This window comes from Suncus etruscus, chromosome 14, assembly GCF_024139225.1.
Source record: "Suncus etruscus isolate mSunEtr1 chromosome 14, mSunEtr1.pri.cur, whole genome shotgun sequence".
Taxonomy (NCBI): domain Eukaryota; kingdom Metazoa; phylum Chordata; class Mammalia; order Eulipotyphla; family Soricidae; genus Suncus; species Suncus etruscus.
Genome location: NC_064861.1, coordinates 44186152 through 44212357, shown reverse-complemented (window position 1 = coordinate 44212357; position 26206 = coordinate 44186152). Strand labels below are relative to the sequence as shown.

The 26206-nt window shown below is 40.5% G+C and overlaps 1 protein-coding gene across 2 annotated transcripts in view; it reads left to right on the top strand.

Moving 5' to 3' along the window:
* The window catches only part of BRD7 (bromodomain containing 7), a 45269-nt gene extending 19519 nt beyond the window's left edge, over window positions 1-25750 (top strand). Inside the window, exons 6-17 of one of the 2 annotated variants that reach the window (XM_049786109.1) lie at window positions 1298-1408; window positions 6437-6621; window positions 9873-9996; window positions 11685-11760; window positions 14955-15062; window positions 15283-15418; window positions 19514-19625; window positions 21577-21633; window positions 24223-24334; window positions 24571-24714; window positions 24900-25043; window positions 25519-25750. In XM_049786109.1, coding sequence (XP_049642066.1) covers window positions 1298-1408; window positions 6437-6621; window positions 9873-9996; window positions 11685-11760; window positions 14955-15062; window positions 15283-15418; window positions 19514-19625; window positions 21577-21633; window positions 24223-24334; window positions 24571-24714; window positions 24900-25043; window positions 25519-25574 — 1365 coding nt within the window. In that variant the 3' untranslated portion in view covers window positions 25575-25750. Of the gene's footprint in view, window positions 1-1297; window positions 1409-6436; window positions 6622-9872; window positions 9997-11684; window positions 11761-14954; window positions 15063-15282; window positions 15419-19513; window positions 19626-21576; window positions 21634-24219; window positions 24335-24570; window positions 24715-24899; window positions 25044-25518 lie in introns of both variants that reach the window. The other variant, XM_049786108.1, reaches the window with a different exon arrangement.
* Window positions 25751-26206: the final 456 nt, after the last annotated feature.

Genomic DNA, 26206 nt, shown 5'->3' with positions numbered 1-26206 from the left:
TCTGGCTCTCTTTGCCCAATCTTTTACACCCTATCCTTCTTGTCTGTGTGGATTATTATTTGCTGCGGATAAATATTACCAAGGTCTTCCCCCGAAAGGGGACAAGGGGATGGGAAGTAATTTCTCATTCTGGGAACTGTTCTTGGATTCACAAATACCCAGCAAAGTTAATATAATAATAATAATAATAATAATAATAATAATACCTTACAAGGGACCTTATGGCTTATGAGGTATTATTATTATTATAATAATAATAATACCTTACAAGGGACCTTATGGCTTATGAGGGATCTAATCCAGAGTGACCACATGCAAGGCAAAAGTCTTCCTGCTCAGACTTCACACTTAGAAATTTAAATCAGAACTACTTCTGATTACATAAACATTTTGTGGTTTAGTCCACATTGGCATACTTCGACAACATTCCATTCTGTAAATTATATTTAGTTTGTAATAATATCCAAGCATCCTCATAAAATTAGTATAAATATTTTAACCTTTATTCTAAGTTAAATTTTTGTTTGGGGGCCATACTTTTAAGTGTTTTGGGACTCTTCCTAGCTCTGTGCTTGCAAGTCACACCCAGTGGTGTTCAGGGGACCAAATATGCCAAGGATAGAACCCAGACCTCTTGAATAAAAAGCATGTATTTAGCTATTGAACTATCTCTTCAGCCCCATTCTCAGTTTATTTAAAATGATTGGCAGGAACTACTGTAATGAAAGAATAGTGTTCCCAGTTTTAGATGTATGTTCTTTGAGTTGAGTTTTTTTGTTGTTGTTTTGTTTTGTTTTGTTTTTTTCTGGTTTGTAGGCTACACCCGGCAGCACTCTGGGGTTACTCCTGGGTCTGCGCTCAGAAGTCACTCCTGGCAGGCTCAGGGGACCAGATGGGATGCCAGGGATCAAACCCAGGTCAGCCACATGCAAGACAATGCCCTCCCCGCTACTCTGGCCCCTAAATTTTTTTTTTTTAAGATTTCCTTCTTTAAGCAAAGTAATTAACTACATGAATTATCAGTTAAAATTACTAAATATAAGATAGTAGAGACTTATTTAATCTGCACTCAAATCTATATAGAAAGTTCATCTGGAATTTTGTATGCAGCTACTATACAGTGTTTAAGAATTTAAAGAATATAGTAGGAGAGGTTAACTTAACAGTATTTTATTAATAGGTCTTAAATAAATTGCTCTTGATAATGTTTACTAAATAGAAGGTTTTGTTTGCGTTTATTTTTTCTTTTTAATTGCATTTTATTGTAAAATATTTTCCCTTCATGTTTTCTCTACAGGATAACTTTAAACTAATGTGTACTAATGCTATGATTTACAACAAACCAGAGACCATTTATTATAAAGCTGCAAAGAAGCTGCTGCATTCAGGGATGAAAATTCTTAGCCAGGTAAAGAAACTCCTGTCATAAGTACTTATTATAAAATCTATACTCCTTTTTTTTCTGTTGTCATATATAGTAATCTGTACTGGTTTTATTTTTTAGGTGAATCTTAATAATGTAGAAATATTACATGAAAATTTTAATAATAGAGAAGAGAATTATAGTATGAAGATTCTCGTTTGAATTTGATATAAATAAATAAATAGTGGCCTTGCCAGTATTTATTTAGGGAGCCTTGAATTACCATTCTTCAGGAAGACTTCTTTTTTGTGAGAGCAAAATATCATTCTGAGTTCCAGGATAAAACTGATGAGATTTATTAGACCTTTTAGAAGGATAACTCTTTGCTTTTGAGGGCTAGAATCTACCATACTGAAAAAGCAGGGAAGTGTTTTCTAGTCAGAGGAAACAAGATTAGAGTGAACAGTAACATGGTACTGCCTCAAAGCCACCTGAGTCAGCCTCCCTTAAAGGACAAAAGCTGATTGTAATCAAATAGGCGTTGGAGATGGGAGGAATATGCACAGCCACATGTATGTCGTCATCATGCTTCTCAAGTAAGCTTGAGCATGGCAACTTTTACCCAAAACAGGAATATACTGTAGATAGTAGTAGAACACTATGATCTCAAGAGGACAGCTGAGGGAAGATCTTGAGGGCAGATTGAGAAGTTTCTATGCATCTGCTGGGGGAAAAAAAAAGAGTTTACCAGATAATCTTCCTCGTGGCTGGAACCACAGCAGAAAGCAGAAAGACTATGAGTTTTGGTTTTAGTTTCTTTCCACTGAATTGTGGACCTTAGGCATGATCTTTAATTTGTGAGTTCAGGACAATTGTTTGCATAAATGTGCTGATTTTAGATAAAATGAGAAAGAGATGATAAAAAATATATCAAAGCAATATAAATTTGGAAAAAAGATACTAGTGGATATAAGACATTCAAAGAAAGTGTAAAATCAAAATTAAAAGCATGACCTTAGAGTTGGGAGTTACAGGACAGAAATGAATCAATGCACATGGGAGTTTAGTTTTTTGGTGCTCAACTACCATAGATTTCTATTAATATCCTTACAGTGGTGCATACCACACGTCTCACATATGGATGTGATGTAATTAACATTGCAGCACTGGCATGCTGGTGTCTGGTTGGTTCTGAATTTGAATTGATGATGACACCCTTAATAATTAGATAGCAATTCCCACTCTTTCCTAAAAACTTCAGAAACTCTAATGTAAGTCTGTCTTGGTAAATTTTGATAAGAAGGAGGAAAATAAAATATTTGACCTACTTTTTATAGAAAGATCTGAATCCAGACTCAAGCCATATTACAGGTCTTAAAACATATAAATACTTGTTATTGTTGTATAAAAGATGTTAATGTCAAAGTACATCCAGTGAATAAAACTTTTAGTCATTCAACTTTTTAGGAGCAGATTAATTTGTAGGAATAACATCCAAAATAATTAGTCAACTTTAACATCCCTCTTTAATATGTAGTTAATATTAAAACTTCAAAAGTATTCCACTATTGAAATTTACAGAGGCAGAATGATTTGAAAGGACAAAAAAAAAAAAAAAGAAACTTTCTCATCTACTTTCCATTTTCTTTTTCTGCTGTCTTTTTCTCTGGATCTCTTCCTGTTGAGGAGCCCTACCCATCCTGTGTTATAACTTCCTGTTGACTCTCTCCACCCTAGATAGGGGAGAGCCTTACAACAGTGATTTTTTTTTTAATCTTTCTATTTAGCCTTCTGAGTTAACTCTTCCAATACCAGTGCTCTCAAGAAATGCCAGCATACCTTTCTTTTTTTTTTTTTTTTTTTTTTTTAGTTTTTGGGCCACACCCGGCAGTGCTCAGGGGTTACTTCTGGCTGTCTGCTCAGAAATAGCTCCTGGCAGGCACGGGGGACCATATGGGACACTGGGATTCGAACCAACCATCTTTGGTCCTGGATCGGCTGCTTGCAAGGCAAACGCCGCTGTGTTATCTCTCCGGGCCCTGCCAGCACACCTTTCTAGAAAGTGTTTTTTAAAACGTTTCATGTAAAGATTATAGAGCAGTCATATTTTTTCAGTTACACACAAATAGTGACTATTTATAAACATATTTTTGTAAGCTATGAACATAAATAAAATTTTTGGTCATCACATAAATACGTAATAAAAACTGGACTATATCTATGCAATAGTTGCTTTTGAATCAAAGTAGGCAAAAGTCCTGGCTGTACCGTTAAGATGCTATATAACTTTAGTAGGCCAGGCACTTCTCAGCCTTTTTCTTGTCACATAAAATGGGAGAATAATAGTATTTACCTCAGAATTATGCATGTGTAAGGGTCAGCACGTACTAAGTGTTAACTATTCTTCAATAGCAAAGAATTAAGGTTTTGTAGTTTATGTTACTGTGTATGTTACTATGTAATGGGGGATGAATACAGTATGCAGGTTTGGAAACATTACAGTTACAAAACCGAAAACATTTTCAAAGTAAATTAAATGGCTTTTGGCCATGTCTCTAATTCAGAACATTTTTTTCAGTTATTTTAATACTATGCATGTTATGTTGAAAAAACATAATCACTCTAATAGATATACATTGACAAGTATAGTTTATAAAAGAAAATTTGGAGTTGTTTTAGACCACACCCAGCTGTGCTATGGACTTTCTTCTGACTGTGCTCAGAGATTATCCTGGTGTGCTCAGGGACCAATTGGGGTACCAGAGATTGAACCCAGCTCAGCTATGTGAAAGGCAATCACCTATCCACTGTGCTATCACTCAGGCCCAACTTTATAAAATTTTAAAGTCAAATTTAAAAGTATACGAAAACTTTGTTACAATTTTTCTATTTAATCAGTATTTACTTAGATGTATTTATAACAGTTGAAACTTGGAAATAACCTAAATGTCTTATAAATTGATAGTTAAATCATAAGATATGATACTGTTAATACAGTAATAAATTTTGCTTGGGAAGTATACCTAGCACTACACAGTGATTATTCCTTGCTCTCTGTACTCAAAGGCCACTCAGAGAAGTCTCCAGGACATGGGTGCTGGGTTGACCACGTGCAAGGCAATTGCCCGGTACCCGCTGTCTGTCACTTAGGTCCCTATTAAAGACATTTAAAGAACGAAAGAAAATACTTGTAATATATTAATTCGGGGAATGCTTATTACCATATTCAATTTGGGGGGGGGGTTCGGTCACACCCAGTGGCGCTCAAGGGTTACTCCGGGCTCTGTGCTCAGAAGTCACTCCTGGCAGGCTCGGGACCATCTGGGATGCCTGGATTCAAACTGGGGTCTGTCCTGGGCTGGTCACATGCAAGGCAAACATTTTATAGCTGTGCTATCACTCTGGCCCATCTATATAATTCTTACTTTGAATAATGTTACGAAAATATTACGGTATTTTGAAATTATATTTGAAAACTAATATGAAAAATACTATAATGATAAACCTGTTGTCACACTCTACAGATTATAAATTTTTATTTCTTCCTTTTGTCTATCATAAAATACACTACTTTGATAGTTTCTAATCACTTTAGGAGAGAAGCTCATTAGGTATAGTAGGGTTAGGGGCCAAAGCGATAGTACAGCTGGTAGGGAGTATGCCTTGTATGCAGCAGACCCAGGTTTAACCAAGGCATTACTTATGATCCCCCAACCAACATCAGGAGGAATTCCTGAGGTCATAGCCAGGAGTAATCACTGCACCAAGGTATGAGGCTCAAAAACAGTAAAAAGGACTGTAGGATTCACTTTTGGAGTAGCTAATAATTGAATAAGAAAAGGTTGTTGGGGCCAGAGCGATAGCACAATGGTAGGGCATTTGCCTGCACACAGCTGACCCAGGATGGACCTCGGTTTGATCCCTGGCATCCTATATGGTCACCCTAGCCAGGAGTAATTTCTGAGCACATAGTCAGGAGTAACCCCTGAGCGTCACCGGGTGTGGTTCAAAAACCAAAAAAAAAAAAAGGAAAGAAAATGTTGTTAATATCTCAAGACTGGTGTTATGGCCTTAGCATTACTGAGCTGTCTTAATCATATTTAAGTCACCACTGGTCCTTCCCGCTTCTTAGGACCCATTATTCCGCTAAATTCCATACTGTTGCTATGCAACCCTACAAAGATGACACTTCCTGTTCTATCCAGTAATCACAGTTAATATGCAGAGTGATCACTAGAAACAGATCTGTCCAGGCATTTGTCCAGAAATATCAATTAACCACAACGAAATTTTCACAGCATATCAGTTCTGGGAAACTTAGCACATGCTTCACAAGACAGAAACTGAATTTCTTAGGTTAGGCGCTGGACCTCAAATTACAGCCTGAGGACCACATATTGTATTTGTTCCATTCCGTTTTGTTTCTTCAAAATAAGACAAATGCAATGTGCATAGGAATTTGTTCGTATTTTTGTTTTTACTATAGTCCAGTCTTCCAAAGGTCTGAGGGACAGTGAACTGGCCCCCTGTTTAAAGTTTGAGGACCCCTGGGTTTAGTAACATGCACTCAGAGGAAAATTGCTACCATCCTTAGCATGTCTTCGAAATATGTTATTTTCACTGAGACATGGCAAAGTTATCAGTGCTTATTGTAGGATACTATAGGATTACAGTACTTCTTATACTTTAAGCTTTAAGTATTGTTTCCTCCCCCTTCTAAAGTAGTGTTTTTAAAAAAAAAAATTTAATTCTATTACATATTTCAATTTTTTTGTTTTGGGGCCACACCCTGAACTGCTCACATTTACTCCTGGCTAGGTGTTCAGGGAACCAGAAGGGATTCCAGGGATAGAACCAGGCATGCAAGGCAAACTCCTTACTCACTGTTACCTCTCTGGCCCCTAGATATAAATTTTTTACATACTACTAAATCTTTAAAACAGTACTACACAGAATAGTCTTTTTTTTTTTTCTCTTCTGGTTAATGACAATACAAGTAGAAAACTTTGTGAGGGGAAGTGTGTTTTTTTAATATAGGATACATTTTTAGTTTTCTGTTTGTTTGTTTTTTAGGAGAGAATTCAGAGCCTGAAACAGAGCATTGACTTCATGGCAGACTTGCAGAAAAGTCGGAAGCAGAAAGATAGAACAGACACCTCTCAGAGTGGGGAGGACACCTGTGTCTGGCTGAGAGAAAGCGAAGACACTGGAGATCCTGATGCACTCACTTTCAAGAGTCCCAATAAGGAAAACAAAAAGTACAGACTCAATTTGGATTCCTATGGTTACGCTGTCTTTTTCACTTTAGTTAAGGGAGGGATAGTCTTTACAATTCAGAAAGCAATACTGAACAAAGTTTTGGGTCACACCTGAAGATGCTCAGAGGTTGCTCCTGGCTCTACTCTCAGGGTTCACTCCTGGGGTTGCTCAGGAAACCATGTGTGGTGCCAGGGATTGAAGCTGAGTCAGCAGCAAGGCAAAACCCTACCCGCTGTACTCATCCCCCCCACCCCCCCACCCCCCCGCTAAGGTAATTTTAATATCTAAAGAATTTTCTCTAGGGACTCATTTTCTTTTTTTTTATTAGCATTCACTATTGTTACATTGTATTGTACCCATAAAAATGGAATGTATGCTTAATTTATTTAATCATCATTTCTTTTTTTTTATTTAAACAACTTTATTACATACATGATTGTGTTTGGGTTTCAGTCACGTAAAGAACACCACCCATCACCAGTGCTACATTCCCATCACCAATGTCCCAAATCTCCCTCCTCCCCACCCAACCCCCGCCTGTACTCTAGAGAGGCTTTCTATTTCCCTCGTACATTCTCTTTATTAGGCTAGTTCAAAATGTAGTTATTTCTCTAACTAAATTCATCCCTGTTTGTGGTGAGCTTCATGAGGTGAGCTGTAACTTCCAGCTCTTTTCTCTTTTGTGTCTGAAAGTTATTATTGCAAGAATGTCTTTCATTTTTCTTAAAACCCATAGATGAGTGAGACCATTCTGCGTCTTTTCTCTCTCTCTGACTTATTTCACTCAGCATAATAGATTCCATGTACATCCATGTATAGGAAAATTTCATGACTTCATCTCTCCTGACGGCTGCATAATATTCATTGTGTATATGTACCACAGTTTCTTTAGCCATTCATCTGTTGAAAGGTATCTTGGCTGTTTCCAGAGTCTTGCTATGGTAAATAGTGCTGCAATGAATATAGTTGTTAGGAAGGGATTTTTGTATTGTATTTTTGTGTTCCTAGGGTATATTCCTAGGAGTGGTATAGCTGGATCGTATGGGAGCTCGATGTTCAGTTTTGGGAGGAATCTCCATATTGCTTTCCATAAAGGTTGAACTAGACAGCATTCCCACCAGTAGTGGATAAGAGTTCCTTTCTCTCGACATCCCTGCCAACACTGCTTGTTCTCATTCTTTGTGATGTGTGCCAATCTCTGGGGTGTGAGGTGGTACCTCATAGTTGTTTTGATTTGCATCTCCCTGATGATTAGTGATGTGGAGCATTTTTTCATGTGTCTTTTGGCCATTTGTATTTCTTCTTTGTCAAAGTGTCTGTCCATTTCTTCTCCCCATTTTTTGATGGGATTAGATTTTTTTTCTTGTAAAGTTCTGTCAGTGCCTTGTATATTTTGGAGATTAGCCCCTTGTCTAATGGATATTGGGTGAATAGTTTCTCCCACTCAGTGGGGGGCTCTTGTATCCTGGGCGCTATTTCCTTTGAGGTGCAGAAGCTTCTCAGTTTAATATATTCCCATCTGTTAATCTCTGCTTTCACTTGCTTGGAGAGTGCAGTTTCCTCTTTGAAGATGCCTTTAGTCTCAATGTCATGGAGTGTTTTACCTATGTGTTGTTCTATATATCTTATGGTTTCGGGTCTGATATTGAGGTTTTTCATCCATTTGGATTTAACCTTCGTACATAATGTTAGCTGGGGGTCTAAGTTCAATTTTTTGCAAGTGGCTATCCAGTTGTGCCAGCACCACTTGTTGAAGAGGCTCTCTTTGTTCCATTTAGGATTTCTTGCTCCTTTATCAAACATTAGGTGATTGTATGTCTGGGGAACATTCTCTGAGTATTCAAGCCTATTCCACTGATCTGAGGGCCTGTCTTTATTCCAATACCATGCTGTTTTGATAACTATTGCTTTGTAGTACGGTTTAAAGTTGGGGAAAGTAATTCCTCCCATATTCTTTTTCCCAATGATTGCTTTAGCTATTCTAGGGTGTTTATTGTTCCAAATGAATTTCAAAAGTGCCTGATCCACTTCTTTGAAGAATGTCATGGGTATCTTTAGAGGGATCGCATTAAATCTGTACAATGCTTTGGGGAGTATTGCCATTTTGATGATGTTAATCCTGCCAATCCATGAGCAGGATATGAGCTTCCATTTCCGCGTGTCCTCTCTTATTTCTTGGAGCAGTGTTTTATAGTTTTCTTTGTATAGGTCCTTCACATTTTTAGTTACGTTGATTCCAAGATATTTGAGTTTGTGTGGCACTATTGTGAATGGGGTTGTTTTCTTAATGTCCATTTCTTCCTTATTACTATTGTTGTATAGAAAGGCCATTAATTTTTGTGTGTTAATTTTGTAGCCTGCCACCCTGCTATATGAGTATTGTTTCTAGAAGCTTTTTCGTAGAGACTGTAGGGTTTTCTAGATAGAGTATCATGTCATCTGCAAACTGCGAGAGCTTGACTTCTTTCCTATCTGGATTCCCTTGATATCTTTTTCTTGCCTAATCGCTATAGCAAGTACTTGCAGTGCTATGTTGAATAGGTAGGGACTCATTTTCAATTAGTTTATTTAAACAAAACTAGTTTAAGACAGAAATATCTATTACCTCCAGCTACTTCCTAAATAGATATGTCTACCCACCCCTGAGATGGACATGTGTACGCACATACATGTACAGGGCCTTCTCTGCCTTACTACAAGGAAAGTGATCTGGGGACAAAGATTTCTTCTTTACTTACACTTATATGTTTAAAATTTAAGTGAAGGGACCAGAGAGATATACAGAGGGTAATGTGACTGATCCAGGTTCATTTCCCAGCACTCATATGTTCCCCAGTCCTGTCAGGAGTGGTCCTTGAAGAGTAAGCCCTGAGCACTTCTGAGTGTGGCCCAAAAGACAAAACTAAAGAAATGTGAATTACCCGGAGAGATAGCACAGCGGTGTTTGCCTTGCAAGCAGCCAATCCAAGACCAAAGGTGGTTGGTTCGAATCCCGGTGTCCCATATGGTCCCCCGTGCCTGCCAGGAGTAACCCCTGAGCACCTCTGGGTGTGCCCCCCCCAAAAAAAAAAGAAAAAAAGAAATGTGAATTAGAATTAAATTCTAAAAATGAATGTTAAAAACTGTTGTCTCTCTTCCAATATATATTTGAGGTAAAGCTTTTCTTTGTGTGTGACAATACTAAGAAAAGTCACGTAACATTGGACCCAGAAAGGGGGGAAACTAACGATTGTATTGGTTCTTTTATTAGGAAAGACAAAGATATGCTTGATGACAGATATAAAATCAGTAACTTAGAAAGAGAGCAGGAGCAGATTGATCGCATTGTAAAGGAATCTGGAGGAAAGCTGACCAGGAGACTTGTTAATAGTCAGGTGACTGAACCTTTCTTTCTTTTCATACCCACTTATGTGGACTGTCTGAACTATTCAGTTTTAAATTGCTCTATGTGTGTCGGTGGTAGTGATGGTGGCGGTGGTACTGTAAAATTAAGTGAAGGAAGGCAGCTTTTATTGAAACTTACTTAGAGGGGCCAGAACAATATCACAGTGGTAGGGTGTTTGCCTTGCACACGGCCAACACCAGGCTGACCCTGGTTCGGTTCCTGGCATCCCATATGGTCCCCGGAGCCTGCCAGGAGTGATTTCTGAGTGCAGAGCCAGGAGTAACCCTTGAGTGCCACCAGGTATGACCCCCCCCCCCCAATAAAAGGAAACTTACTTAGAGAGTATAAGGGGAGAAATGTGTGTTCAAGAGCGAACCCAGACTTATCCAGAGTAGAAATAAGCTAAGAAACATTTAGACAAGCGAGTGTTCAAGGGAAAACGCAGACTTGAAGAGCAAGCCTAAATTGCTAATATATTTTAATCTATGTCTGCCATGGAGCTCTTTGTATAATAAATCTACAGATGAAATGTTAATGTCATGCTTGTTTGTAAACTAGCACATTTTATTTTGGATTTGGGGACCACACACAGTATTATTCTGGGGTTCTTCCTGACTTAGTTGTAAGGGGTTGTTCCTCCCTGCATTTGGGGGACCAGGGCCTCCCATGTGCAGAGCATGTGCCAGCCCATTAAGCTCTCTCTAGTTTCATTGTAGTGAAGTAAACATGTTCTAAAAATCAGGAAATGAAGCACACATTTAGGCTTATTAACAAGATAACATTTATACTCTGGTTTTCTAAAAATTGTTTGATTTGGCACATTAGTTTGAAACCAAATTAACTAATCGCTGAGTGTGTGAAATCATATCCCTTCCTAGATCATCAGTTGTGCTTTTAAGAATAGAAATAGTTTGGGGTCAGAATGGTAGCACAAGTGGTAAGGCATTTATCTGCCTGTGCATGCTAGCCTAGGATGGACCGAGGCTTGATCCCCCAGGTCCCACATGGTTCCCCAAGCCAGGATCAATTTCTGAGTGCATAGCCAAAGAGTAACCCCTGAGCGTCAACAGGTGTGGCCGAAAAACTAAAAAAAGAAAAGAAAAGAAATTTTAGGGGCTGTTGAGGTGGCACTAGAGGTAAGGTGTCTGCCTTGCAAGCGCTAGCCAAGGAAGGACCGTAGTTCTATCCCCTGGCGTCCCATGTGGGCCCCCAAGCCAGGGGCAATTTCTTTTTTTTTTTTTTTTTTTGGTTTTTTTTTTGGGCCACACCCGTTTGATGCTCAGGGGTTACTCCTGGCTAAACGCTTAGAAATTGCCCCTGGCTTGGGGGGACCATATGGGACGCCTGGGATCAAACCGGTCTGTTCCTTGGCTAGCGCTTACAAGGCAGACACCTTATCTCTAGCGCCACCTTCCCAGCCCCTGGGGGCAATTTCTGAGCGCTTAGCCAGGAGTAGTAACCCCTGAGCATCAAACGGGTGTGGCCTAAACAATCAAGCAAACAAAAAATTTTAGGTTGCCTTAAGGATCTACATTGGCTTTTTAAAATTCTCTTAAATTTTGTATCTTTAGCTCATCAGCATTGTATAAATGGGGAAAGGTGTGAAAATAAAGCTTTATAAAGTGATCTGTGTGTATAGTACCATATATACCATTTGATTGCCTTGCTTTATTGCAGTGTGAGTTTGAAAGAAGAAAACCAGATGGGACAACAACATTGGGACTACTACATCCTGTGGATCCCATTATAGGAGGTAGGTTCACAGAATTGGACCTAATAACATAACCTAATGTTGCTTGAAGAGGAGGAACTTGTGTTCAAGGTTTTTTTTTTGTTTGTTTGTTTGTTTTTGGTTTTGGGGCCACACCCGGCGGTGCTCAGGGGTTACTCCTGGCTGTCTGCTCAGAAATAGCTCCTGGCAGGCACGGGGGACCATATGGGACACCGGGATTCGAACCAACCATCTTTGGTCTTGGATTGGCTGCTTGCAAGGCAAATGCCGCTGTGCTATCTCTCCGGGCCCTCAAGGTTGTTTTTTTTTTTTAAATATCTTTAAGCACCATAATGGCAAACATGTTTGTAGTTGGGTTTGTGTTCAAGTTTTAAGGCAGCTGTCATTGTAAGGAACTTGTCTAGATACCATGTTTCCTATTTATTGTTGACCTCACTTTCTTACTTTTTAGAAACTTGTCTCAATAATTGTTTACTATGGGCATTGTTTACTCATAGGAATAAGAATTGGAATTAGGTGTGTAGTAGTAAAAAAGCAAGAGGAAACGAGAAACGAGGATAATTGTGTAGAGAGCTGTTTGCTTTCTTTTATCTTTTTGGGATGGGCCACATGAGACAATGCCCAAAGACTAGTCCTGGCTCTTGGTTCAGTACTGACCACTGGTGATGCTTGGGGGAAGGGGTAAGAGTTGTCCATGTATAGTGCTGGGGGTCTAACCATGGTGGACCATAGAGAACTGTCAGCTTACTGCTATGAATCAGTACTACAAAGACAAAGGTCACCTGGGAGAGTATATAACAGGCAACTGTGTCCAGGGACTAGAGAGGCTTCCATAATAACATGCTTAGGTGATCCTAGAATGGTGAATAAGGAATGGGAGAATATGAGGGGTTTGGAGGGTTGGTTTTTTTGTTTTTTTTTACTTTTTTTAATTTGTTTTTGTTTTTTGGTTTTGATTTTTGAGCTATACCTGGCAGCACTCGGGTTACTCCTGGCGGTGCTGGGGGACTATATAGGATACCGAGGTGCAAACCCAGGTCAGCCGCATGCAAGGCAAACTTCCTACACACTGTGCTATTGCTCTGGCCCTAAGGGGAATAGTTCTGAAAGGAAATCATTTAATAGGGAATAGTTGATAAAGACTGTTAATGATCTTCTAACATTGCATTCCATTCTTGAAATGTCAAAGAAAAGCATTTATATAGGTGCGTGTAGTTAGAAAGGAATTAGTGCCATATTTTAACTTATGTGATATTTTCATAGTAGAATGTTTCATAGTTTGGGGTCTAAGAAAATGCCATTGTTGAGAACATTACTCTTCCAGTTAAATATAGTGACAGCGTGGTGATCAAAGAGACTTGATGTAGGTGGCACCTTAGATCTGACCCTTTGAAGAATCTGACCTCTACTCTTGGTCTGTTTTCCTGGTGTCCAGCTGCTGTAGCCATGATCCAGTTAACTGACTTGACTTCTCACCCTATTCTCATCTGCGGATGAACCTTGACCTAGTAGGTAGGAAATGCTCTGTTCACATAGATAGTGAAGTTTCATCTTCCTGGTGAAGGGACTAGTACCCATTAGAAATCAAGGCTTCCCATACAAAATTTCCAAGAACAGAAGACTCAGTTTAAAAGTCTAAAGTATCTCGGGCCCGGAGAGATAGCACAGCAGCATTTGCCTTGCAAGCAGCCGATCCAGGACCAAAGGTGGTTGGTTCGAATCCCGGTGTCCCATATGGTCCCCCGTGCCTGCCAGGAGCTATTTCTGAGCAGACAGCCAGGAGTAACCCCTGAGCACCGCCGGGTGTGGCCCAAAAACCAAAAAAAAAAAAGTCTAAAATATCTCACTTTGACTTTATTGCAGTGATGCCCTGTAATTCGGCCTCTATACTAAGGCAGTTGTGTCCTTTTATAAACCAGACCCTTGAGATAAAGCACCCTTTCCCTTGCTTTCACCTTGACATCATCCTTAGTTTTGCTTCTGTCACAGATTCCCAATATCATTGCTAGAGTTTAGTTTTAGATTAGAGATCATGCCACAGTAGGGGTTGCTCAAGACTCTAAACACTCCCCTTGCTGGGCCCGGAGAGATAGCACAGCGGCGTTTGCCTTGCAAGCAGCCGATCCAGGACCAAAGGTGGTTGGTTCGAATCCTGGTGTCCCATATGGTCCCCCGTGCCTGCCAGGAGCTATTTCTGAGCAGATAGCCAGGAGTAACCCCTGAGCACCACCAGGTGTGGCCAAAAAAAAAAAAAAAAAAAACCTCCCCGTGCTGTTTAGGGAGCCACATGTGTGTGGATCCTGAATTGAACTCAGATCAGTCCTGTGCAAGACAGAACCTTATCCACTGTACTATCTCTACAACCCTAAGATCACACCTTTAAAGACTTGTCCTCACACTACTAAAAGTGTGCCTCATGGTTCTATCTCAGATTTATTAGGAACTCATCTTTAACCCATGTATTTTCCTTACTTTGTCCTTTACTACTAGTAAACTAGTAAACTAGTACTACTAGTAAACTAGCATTTCTACTAGTTTATCTCCATCAATTTAACATTTAAAAAGTTCAGCTTTTGGGGGCCGGAGCAGTGGCTCAAGAGGTAAGGCATTTACCTTGCACGAGCTAACCAAAGTTCAGTCTCCCAACATCCCATATGGTCCCCCAAGCCAGGAGTGATTTCTGAGCGCATAGCCATGAGTAACCCCTGAGCCGGGTGTGGCCCCCCCCCAAAAAAAAAAAGTTCAACTTTTGGGCCAGAGCAATAGCATAGCAATAGGGCGTTTGCCTTGCATGCAACCAACACCGGACTGACCCCAGTTCAATTTGGTTTCTGACATCCCATATGGTGTCCCCCGAACCTGCCAGAAGCAACTTCTGAGCGCAGAGCCAGGAGTAACCCCTTGAGTACCACCGGGTATGCCCAAAACCAAAAAAATAAAATAAAATAAATAATAAAAATAAGTTAAAAGTTCAACTTTTAATTAAGTCAATTGTAATATGATTATAAAGAATTTTAGGAAGCACTAGAATAAAATGGAAATCAGGATTTGTCCTAGCTCTATTTCTGCCATTCTAAACTCAGATTCTCTTATATGAAAAGTGACCTTAGTAAGACCTTTCCAGTCTTCTTCACAGAGTAGGAGGCCAAATTCTATACAGAGCACTTGGGGCCATCACCCAGGTGCCACCTCAATGATCTTGGCTTTGTTTTCAGAGCCAGGCTATTGCCCTGTGAGACTAGGAATGACAACTGGAAGACTTCAGTCTGGAGTGAATACTTTGCAGGGTTTCAAAGAAGATAAGAGAAACAAAGTAACTCCAGGTAAGGCTCCACACAGTTGTCATGCTTTTTTCCCATTAATCTGTTTTAAGGAGTTAAAGTCAAAAAGTAACTTTATAAGAATCAGGGAAAATGTTTGTCTTAGATTTGTATGCCAGTCAATAAAGCAGTAAAGTTAAAGGGAATCATGTTTAATCACATTACTAATATAAAACAAATTATTGACTCATTTAAAAAATATTGTATTTGATCCTATCAACAGTATTATACTTAAATTACGGACCTTACAGTTCTTATGCTCCGCATTATGATTCCACATTTGCAAATATCAGCAAGGATGATTCTGATTTAATCTATTCAACATATGGAGAAGACTCTGATCTTCCAAGTGACTTCAGGTATGTCTCCAATTCTTTAATATTCTGAGTGCCACATGTTTCTAAGATATTTATGTGCATGTGTAATCTATAAGTGATAGTCTCTGAGGGAGAGGGCTGAGAACACACTCAGCAGTGCTTAAGGCTCAGTCCTGGCTCTGTGTTTAGGATCATTCTGGCAGTGCTCATAAAATTATATGTAGTGCTTAGGATCAAATCAGAGTTGGCTGTATGCAGAGCAAGAGCTTTAAACCCCTATCTCATCTCTCTAGTCCCTATAGAGAACAGTTGTAGAAAGTTGTCCAAATTATTAAAGATTTGTTCAATATTGTTTTAGTTAATATTCATGAAACAGATCTGTGGTTATCCTTAGCAGAAATTTGACCAGTGTGGGGTGCATAGGGCCAAAGAAAGTGCTACATTTGGCTGTGCTCAGAGGCTACCCCTGATTCTGCTTTGGAAACTCCCACATGAGATCAGTCACATGGAAACTAAGAGCCTTTTTTCCCTGTATCATTCCAATTCGAAGTGGAAATTATTTTGAAGAGACTATATATATCTTCCTCTGGTACTTTCTTTTTTTTTTTTTTTTTTTTTTTTTTTTTGGTTTTTGAGCGACACCCAGTGACGCTCAGGGGTTAATCCTGGCTATGCACTCAGAAATCGCTCCTGGCTGGGGGATCATATGGGACACCAGGGAATTGAACCGTGGTTAGTCCTAGACTAGCACGTGCAAGGCAGATGCCTTACCACTTGCGTCACTGCTCCGGCCCCATCCCTCTGATTATTTTCTATCCACTCCCTCTCTTCATTGTATTGCAGTGATGGGGTTGCTTGGTTGTAGTGTTAATGTATCTTTTTTTTTTTTTGGTTTTTTGGACCACACCCCTTTGATGCTCAGGGGTTACTCCTGGCTAAGCACTCAGAAATTGCCCCTGGCTTTGGGGGGACCATATGGGACGCCAGGGGATCGAACTGCAGTCCTTCCTTGGATAGCGCTTACAAGGCAGACACCTTACCTCTAGCGCCACCTCGCCAGCCCTGTGTTAATGTGTCTTTAGCTAAGATGCTTACAAGGAGTCCCATGCTTCAGTTGTGCTTGCCAGTAACCAGAAATTATACCCAGAATTATAACCAAAAATTGTGTAGCCCTGGAGGAAGTGAGAGTCCAGGAAACAAGGTACCAGATAGATAGTACCAGAAATCTAAATCATGGCCTTGGACTGGGGAGATAGCTCAGGAGTTAGGGATGCGCAAAGACCTGAGTTTGATCCCAGGTACTTACTACATGATATCCTGAGCACCTCTGGATTTAATCCTGGAAGCCGATAAGCAGGTATCAGGTGTGGCCCTGATGGCATGCAGCACCCCTAAATTTAGGAATCATTACTTTCCGGGGTCTGAGCATTGAATCACCGAGGCTAATTGACTTTAAGATCAACAGGATTGGCCTCTGGGTGCCTCCTGATCACTGCTTGGGAAGCCTCTCCCCCCAAATAAATTAAAAAATAATAAAAGTCTTCAAGCTTATAAGACACATGCTTTTGACCTTAAGCCAGTCCCTGGGCTCTTTTCCTGATAATGTTAGTTTCTGTGATATTCTTACAAAATTATTTTTTGGAAGATACTGTGCCCCAACACCACATATGGTTCCCTGAGCATCACCAGGAATGGTCTCTGAGCACAACCTGGTTGGCCCACACCCACAACCCACCAACCCCTCCAAAAAAAGTTACTTGTATATCTCAACTGATACTAAATAAAGTTCAGAAATCCGTGAATTCAAAATATTGTACTATTTTCCTAATAACGTTTTTGTGTTAGTTGTGTTACAAACTTAATCAGTTTAGGACTGTTTGGTACGTCTTTTTCAAGAGTGAGGACATGCCAAAGACTTATTCCTAAGCCAGCCCACCTGCAAATCTGCGTGACTCATCTGTTCCAATAGGCTTTTGTAGTTACTCAAATTCAGCATCTCTGAGGGAGTATCCTCTGTTTAGGATGCTGAACTTCTTGCATCCCGTCGCTATGAGAAATCATGGATATTATTAGGGTCCTGACTCAGGGTGGAGCACTGAGCTGGACATTGTTACTAATTAACTTTCTGTTTAAGAATTCAACCTATTAGATTAACTAGCCTATTTTTATGGCTAAATGGAATTATTCACTCCATATTCATAATGGTAGTAGCAGTGCTTTCCTAAGGCAGAGGTCCTTAAATTGTGAATTGACTGTGGTTTAAGAAAAGCTATTTGGAGGGTGGAGGGGAGGAAGAAAATGCTATTTATATCCTTTAGAATTCTTATCAGCCTGAACAGACTTTTCCTGAATTATTCATCTGTGCATCCCACAAGCAGGTATTATATGACCAAGTGTGTACCAGATGTTTGTCTAGGAGCTGGTCAGGGATTCTATAGAGATGAGTCCTGGCAGAGGCCCCTACCTTCCTGTCAGATGATAACAAGTATTGAGGAGAAAGGTCAAGAAGCAAAGGAATGGGCCAGAGCAATAACACAATTGCCTTCCACACAGCCAACTTGGTTTCATCCCCAGCATCACATATGGTTCACTGGGCCTGCAAGGAGTAATTTCTTAGTGCAGAGCCAGGAATAACCCCTGAGTGCCACCAGGTGTTGCCCAAAAACTGAAAAGGAAAGAAAGAACATTTCAGCCAGAGATGTAGTTATGCAAAGATGCTGAAGTGGGATCCTCCCTGGCACTTTGAAAAAACAGAAAGGGTAATAAATGGAAGTCAAGGTAACAGGTAAAAATGGTCATTGTCAAGTCTTGGAAGACTTGAGGTAGGAATTGTTGCCTGGCAGTTCAGGGGACCTGGGACCTGAGTTTGGGTGCAGAGGATCAAACCCAGATCAGCCACATGCAAAGTGCTTTACCCACTATACTACCGTATATCTCTCCAGCTCCTGGACTTGGTAGCTTTAATTCCAGAGATGGGATATTACTGGTGATGTTAGCTGATTAATAATCAGTCTGTCTGATGTTTTTCCTTTCCCTTCCCTTTTCTCTGTATTTAGTTGTAAGGCAATTCACATTGTGAGTTGTGGTGCACTGAATATCACATTCTATCAGGGATCCCAAACAAAGAATAATAAGCAGAACTGGTGGGATTGCACTTGGACTTAAGGGGCAGTGCCAGGAATTAAATTACTGTCTTCCCTGACCTTGAGTTTACAAGATAATCATAGTTGCCACTGAACTGTCCCCAAATCCTGGCTACTTTTATAGAGATTACTGCTGTGCAAAAAGTAAGTTGCACAGAAGCCAGGGCACAATAACCCTTAAAATGCATGAGAACTGCCATGAAAGTAGCCCTTAAAGTGCAAGATGGATCAGTAGTTGACCAAAATAAATGTTTTATCAACTGAAATAAGATGTGAGAGCCAAAATCAAAAGTGGCTCCAGGGTTTTTAGAGCCAGAAGAATGAAATTGCTATTTACTGGAAAGAGGAGGTTTTTTAGAAGAGCTTATTTAAAAGATCTGCAAGCTCAGTATTGGACATTTGAAGTTTATGGTACTCCTGAGATCTCCAATTAGAATAGTTCCTGATGTGAAAACCTCAGGGTAATAAGAACAAAGTAAAAAGGGACCAAGAGCTTCAGCCTATCCACACACCACTGATGCCATCTTTTTGTTTTGGTTTCTTTTCAGGTTTCCCAAAGTGCATTTATTTTCACTGTATTCTTTTTTTTTTTTTTTTTTTTTTTTTGGTTTTTGGGTCACACCCAGTGGTGCTCAGGGGTTACTCCTGGCTGTCTGCTCAGAAATAGCTCCTGGCAGGCACGGGGGACCATATGGGACACCGGGATTCGAACCAACCACCTTAGGTCCTGGATCGGCTGCTTGCAAGGCAAACCACCGCTGTGCTCTCTCTTCGGGCCCTTCACTGTATTCTTGATGATGTCTAATTCTCTCTTGATAAGTTTGTTACTGATTAATATGGAAGTGCAATATTATGCCTAGAAAAAATGTTTTACCTCATTATTTGCAAATTTAGGGCATTGAATGGAAGCAGTGGCTACAAATGAATTTTAGTTTAAGTCCTTAACTTATATAGGTGGTTTATAGGAAAGTGACTTCCAATAACTCTCTTTCAGCATTCATGAGTTTTTGGCCTCCTGCCCAGATTATCCATATGTTATGGCAGACAGTTTACTGGATGTTCTAACAAAAGGAGTGCACTCTAGAACCCTGCAGGAATTAGAGACGGTAAGAATGTTGCTAAAGAACTGACTCAAATGCATGAGATACTGGGTGTTTTGAAATCATGCAGTTCACCAGTATGACAGCTGAACTCCATTCCCCCAAGAGATGACCCCGCCTGGGTGGAGACAGGGTGGAGAACAATGAAGGGAAGTAAATGACTCCACTCCCAGATCTATGAGGCCCAGAGAATTGTTACTTTCTCTTATTCTTGGAAATGTTGGAGTCAAAAAAAATGGGGTTTGCAATTCAGCAGGTGCTGTGTCTCCTAACTAAAACGGGAAGTCTTGCTCACTAGCTTGAAACTGAGTTGACTTAAAGATCGGGAGTAGGTAAAAAAAAGTACAAGGTTGGGGCCCGGAGAGATAGCACAGTGGCGTTTGCCTTGCAAGCTGCCGATCCAGGACCAAAGGTGGTTGGTTCAAATCCCGGTGTCCCATATGGTCCCCCGTACCTGCCAGGAGCTATTTCTGAGCAGACACACCCTGAGCATTGCCGGGTGTGACCCAAAAACAAACAAAAAAAAAAAAGTACAAGGTTAGACCAGAGAGTAGGAGCATCTCTCCGCTCTCACCATCGCTGGGCACCAACCTGTCTTTGAGCACCACCAGCATAGAGTAGTCCAGCAGCTCCCAGCACTGAAAGCCCCAAATAGCACTGCATCCTCAGTACTTAGATTGAACCACCAGCCCTATTGACCAAGAGTAAGCAGGAAGCTCCCCTGGAGATTCCTCAGTATCACTTAGAGAAATGCCATCCCTCTAAACTCCCACCATCCCAAAGAGAGAAAACCCTCCTCAGTTCCCTGGTTTATTAACACTTGTTGATTATCTCCAGTTTATTTGGACATAGCTCATAAAATGGAGTAGAGCAGGTTTTGCGCCAAGATTAAAATGAGAAAATGTTGTCTTTAATGTAGAAGAGAAATTAATTTCAAAACCTTCCTGTCATTATAATTAGAGGAGTCCTATAAGTCTGGGGGATTGATAACTTAGGAGTGGCAGAGTTACTACGTTGCTTGTTTTCTGCCCTCACTGATCTGCCAGACAAACACTGAACCAATACCTACCACTAATTGAGGATTGCTGTGCATTAGCTCATGAATGTTTAATGCTACTCAAAAATCAGTTCCAGAATAGTTTTAGCATATACTTACTGTTAATCTAAATTATTTTTCTGGAGCTAAAATTAAGTATCTTTTAATTGATTGAGATGTATTTTGTATTTAAAGTTTTTTTTGGGGGGGTTGATTGTTTTTTGCCCTTTGAGCCAACATTCCTCTTTCCAAAATTAATCAAGGATATAGAATTTTATATATAAGAATACATTATAATTTTATTTTGAGGACACCCAGCAGTATTCAGGGCTTATTCCTGGCTCAGAGATCACTATAGGCAATACTGAATGGCTGTAGGTGGTGACAGGGATTGAAGCCAGGTTGATTGTGTACAAGGCGTATCTCTCCAGTCCTATTTATTTTAAGTGGGAATTGATTAAGTAAAATCACAATATTTTAATTGTTATTGATGTGTGCATTATCTCTGAAGGCTAAACAACTTTCAAATTTTCTATATTTGAATATTGTATAGTATCGCCCAGTATTGCCTCTGTTAATGCAAAATAGCCCCTAGAGTTCTTCCTGTCTTCTTGATTATCTATCATTAAAAACAGACTCACAGTTATTTAGGTATTACTAAATACCTTCTTGGATATATGCATAGGTTTTTGATCATAGAAATGGTACTTTTGAAGTCAACAAAATAGATATTCCTGGCTCGAAAGTTACTCTCAGCCAGAGACAGTACAGATGCTTTCATTGTAGGCAGCAGATGGCTATTTAGTCCTTAGCACCACCAAGAGTAACTCACATACCACCTGATACCTTCCTTACACACACACAGACACACACGCTTGCTCGAGACTCGGATGTGTTATTTATTTTTGGTTCTCCTTACAGACATCACTTGAAGATGAAGATCAGACTAGGACACTTGATACAGCAAAAGAAACAGAGGTAACTTTTTGTCTTTAAGAGACATTTTGGGGCCAGAGAGATAGCATGGGGGTAAGGCGTTTGACTTTCATGCAGAGGCTCGTTGGTTCAAATCCGGCATCCCAAATAGTCCTCTGTGCCTGCCAGGAGCGATTTCTGAGCCTGGAGCCAGGAGTAACCCTTGAGCACTGCCAGGTGTGACCCAAAAAACAAAAAAAAAGAGACATTTAGGAGCCAGAGAGATAGGGCAGGATTATGGCACTAGACTTCATGTGACTCTCCGGTTCTGTCCTTGGCATAGTCTGCATATGCCCTTGAGCACTAAAGAGTGACCCCCTAACCACTGCTGTGTATGAGGAGAGAGGGTGAAGGTGAAGGGAGAGATAAAGGAAAGAGAAGAGAGAGATAGGAAAATAAACTGAAAGGCCTCAATGATAGTTTCTTTAAAAAATAAATTATTGGGGGCTGGAATGATAACACAGTAGACCCAAGTTTGATCCCTTGCATCCCATATGATCCCCCAAGCCAGTCCGGAGTGATTTCTAAGCACTGCCAAGAATAACCCCTGCACACCATGGGATGTGGCCCAAAAACAAAAAAGAAATTGTTGGTTAGGGGCCAACGAGGTGGCGCTAGAGGTAAGGTGTCTGCCTTGCAAGCGCTAGCCAAGGAAGGACCACATGACCGTGGTTCGATCCCCCGGCATTCCATATGGTCCCCCCAAGCCATGGGCGATTCCTGAGCGCTTAGCCAGGAGTAACCAACCCCTCAAACAGGTGTGGCCCAAAAAAAAAAAATTATTGGTTGGAAATTATTGGTACATTATTAAGTATTAGTACATTATTAAGGTACTTGCAGCCGACCTGAGTTCCATTTCCGCATCACATTCCCGAGCACTGCCTAGAGTGATCCCTGAGTGCAGAATCAGGATTAAGCCGTGACCACCACCAAGTGTGTGGCTCAAAAACCAAAAAATAAATACAGAAAACATTTACTGAGATTATTAGACTTGGAGCAGAAGAAGATTTTGAAGAAATGAAATCAAGTAAAGGAAGATACAGATAGACAGTATTTACAAAGTCATGTTTTTAAGGACAGGAGTAAGGGCACAGGGATGAGTAGGTACTAAAGAAAAACAGAATCTTGAAAAATAGAAAAGAAAGCTGATAAGATCTTGGAGCACAGCTCATGAAGACCCTGCTGAGGTGGCAGGCCGAAGTCCATGCTGCTACTAAGGACACGGTTGGCTTTTCCCCACATGCAGAGGTCAGAAAATGGTGTCATCTGAGATTGGAGGGCAATAATGAAGTACAAATATAATTATTAGGGGCCCGGAGAGATAGCACAGTGGTGTTTGCCTTGCAAGCAGCCGATCCAGGACCAAAGGTGGTTGGTTCGAATCCCGGTGTCCCATATGGTCCCCCGTGCCTGCCAGGAGCTATTTCTGAGCAGACAGCCAGGAGTAACCCCTGAGCACCGCCGGGTGTGGCCCAAAAACCAAAAAAAATTAAATTAAATTAATATATATATATATATATATATATATATATATATATAATTATTAGCTCTCAATTACCAATTATCCCAGTTTATTACTAAAGAGTTTTGTGGAAGTTAGGGAAATTCGGAGCCTTGTGATTCCAAAAAATGTTTTACCCTTTTTAGGATTTCGTTTCTCCCATGCAATACTTACAAGTTTTTTGTTTGTTTGTTTTGAGACTTGACATGTAGGGGTGTGAGTCTGTAGACTAGTAATAGTAAAGTTCCTTTCAGCTTCAGAAGCAGGAAGTATTAAACAACATAGGCAGTGGCGAGGCTTTCCTACATTACTTGGGGCTTAGGATGGAACTCAGTGATAGAGGCCCTGCCTTGCATGTATGAGATCCTGGGTTTGTTGCTGACGCCACAAAAAGAAAAAGATATCTCATCAGAAACAATGATTTTTTGTAATATATAATTAAATAGACATGTAATTGAAAAGTGTACATTTGTGGTCACTTTTTGCCAGAATTTGGGACTGTCCTATTTTATGAAATGTTTTTCTTTGTTTATTTTGGGGAGCAGATCACACCTAGTACTTTATAAAGATGTTTACACTGGGATACTCACAGTTTAAAGCTCAGGTATCACTCTTAGTTGATACACAGGACTATATGGTACCAGCTGTTGAACCCCCTACCTCACACGTGCATAGTAAATGATCAACCACTCAACCATCTCCCAGCACAGGGAAATCATTCTATACTTACTTGGGGGTGGAAGGTTGGGCCTCAACCAGCAGTACTTAGTACTTACTCTTGACTCTGCTTAGTTTGTCAGTCCTGCTGATGCTCAGGTGTCTATGTGGTGCAAGGAATCCAACTGGAGTCAGCTACATGCAAGGCAAACACCTTGTTCCACCCCCGTACTATTTTTCCAGCCCCTGAGAATGTCATTTCCAAAGAGTATTCTAGGAAGATATTTTTTTATGGTCATCAAAATCATGACCCCAAAACTTAATTCAGAGGGTAGGTGGTTATCATCAAGTAAATTGTTTTACTATTTCTTATGCTAGACTATTGTTTTGTTGCAGGCTTAAATCTTTTTTTTAATCTTTTTCCTTTAAAGCAGATTACCGAAATAGAACCAGTGGGGCATGTAGACTCCAGTAATCAGGACCGGCTCACAGCACTAAAAGCAGTTACAAACTTTGGTGCTCCCATTGAAGTATTTGACTCTGAAGGCAAGTGGGGCAGAGGAGGGAGGGGCTGTTGGAAACACTGCATGGTACAGACAGCTGAAACTGTCACAGTACAGATTAATAGCTGTTTGCCAAAGGAAAGTCCTGCCTTGCTTGCTTTAGGGAAATAACAGGGCATTTTTATGGTGGTGATTCATTCTCTTTGAGATGACTACCCAATCAGTGAGCCCATACAATTATGCCCATGTCTTCAGTGTTTTGTTTTTCTGACCACACAGAAGCTGAAGTGTTCCAGAAGAAGCTTGATGAGACCACCAAATTGCTCAGGGAGCTCCAGGAAGCCCAAAATGAACGTCTGAGTGCCAGACCTCCTCCCAACATGATCTGTCTCCTGGGTCCTTCTTACAGGGAAATGCATCTTGGTATGTTGCTACTGGTTATGGGAGTGTGGGGACAGGGCTGTGGAGCATTGACACTGCACTGCAGTATTGCTGGACTGGGTGTCATAGACCCAGTTTGGGCTTTTGCACTTTTATGGCCTGGGTTTTTTTATCTAATTACTTAAATAGGATTCATAACCTAGAACTGTTTTTATTTTTCTTTCTAGCTGAACAAGTGACCAATAATCTTAAAGAGCTTGCACAGCAAGTGACCCCAGGTGATATCGTTAGCACATACGGAATTCGGAAAGCAATGGGAATTTCTGTCCCCTACTCCATTGTAGAAAGCAACTTGGTAGATTTAACAGAAGGTACGTGCCTGTTTGTCTGGGAGTGTAGAGGGCTGTTGTAAACCAGAGGGGTGCCAGGCTTCTTCCTTTAGGTGACATTTTAAAGACTTCATCTGTGTTTAACATAGTCTTTTATTTTTCCTATTTAAAGGAATCCCATCAGGGGAGGGGAGCAATAGCACAATAGTCTGAAGTTTTTCAGACCTAGCACATGGTTAACTGTGTTTGATCCCTGGCATTCCATCTGGTTCTTCAAGCACTGCCCAGAGGATTCTTGAGTGCCGAACTGGGAGTAAGCCCCAGACACCGTTGGGTGGGTGTGCATCAAAAACTAGCAGACAAAATTAAATCAATGGAGATTTCACATTTGCCTTCAAAAAAACATGGGTGATGACCTAATAACGTACCTTTGATCTCGAACATCGTAAAGATGGTCAGCAGCAGCCTTCCGGATGCTGACTGCAGTTTTGTTTCTGTTTTTGTTTTTGTTTTTCAGATTTTGAAGACCCTCAAAAAACTAGTGTGGCTGAATGTGGACCTGATGGGGTATAAAGCTGGCTGGGATTAGTTATAGACTATGTACATATTTTTTCATTCTTAATTTGGAAGTGCTTTTCAGAAGATATTAAATATTTATAAATTGTGTTTTTAATTAAACTTTGGAACAATTAATTTTAATGTTCCAGAGAATGGACTTCTATTAGGTAATAAAGCTGAATCTCAAGGAACTAGATTGTGGTATCAGCTAAATTTCCTTTTGACCTCGACCTGGACCTGATTCTGAGGATGAAGTGGTAAGACAAGAAGTGGTTTAGGGGGCCGGAGAGATAGCACAGCGGTGTTTGCCTTGCAAGCAGCCGACCCAGGACCTAAGGTGGTTGGTTCGAATCCCGGTGTCCCATATGGTCCCCCGCGCCTGCCAGGAGCTATTTCTGAGCAGACAGCCAGGAGTAACTCCTGAGCAACGCCGGGTGTGGCCCAAAAACAAAAACAAAAAAAACTAAAAACACACTAGGATCTCCTAGCACATCCCTTGGAACACCAGAGTCTGAGGTCTACTAGAAGATGAGGTGATGGTGTTTCCCCTGTCACCTGCCACTTCCATCCTGGCCCACACAAGCATGTTAGCATGTTTTTTGGGTTGGGTTGGTTTCACTCTAAAACATTATTTGAACAATGAAAGA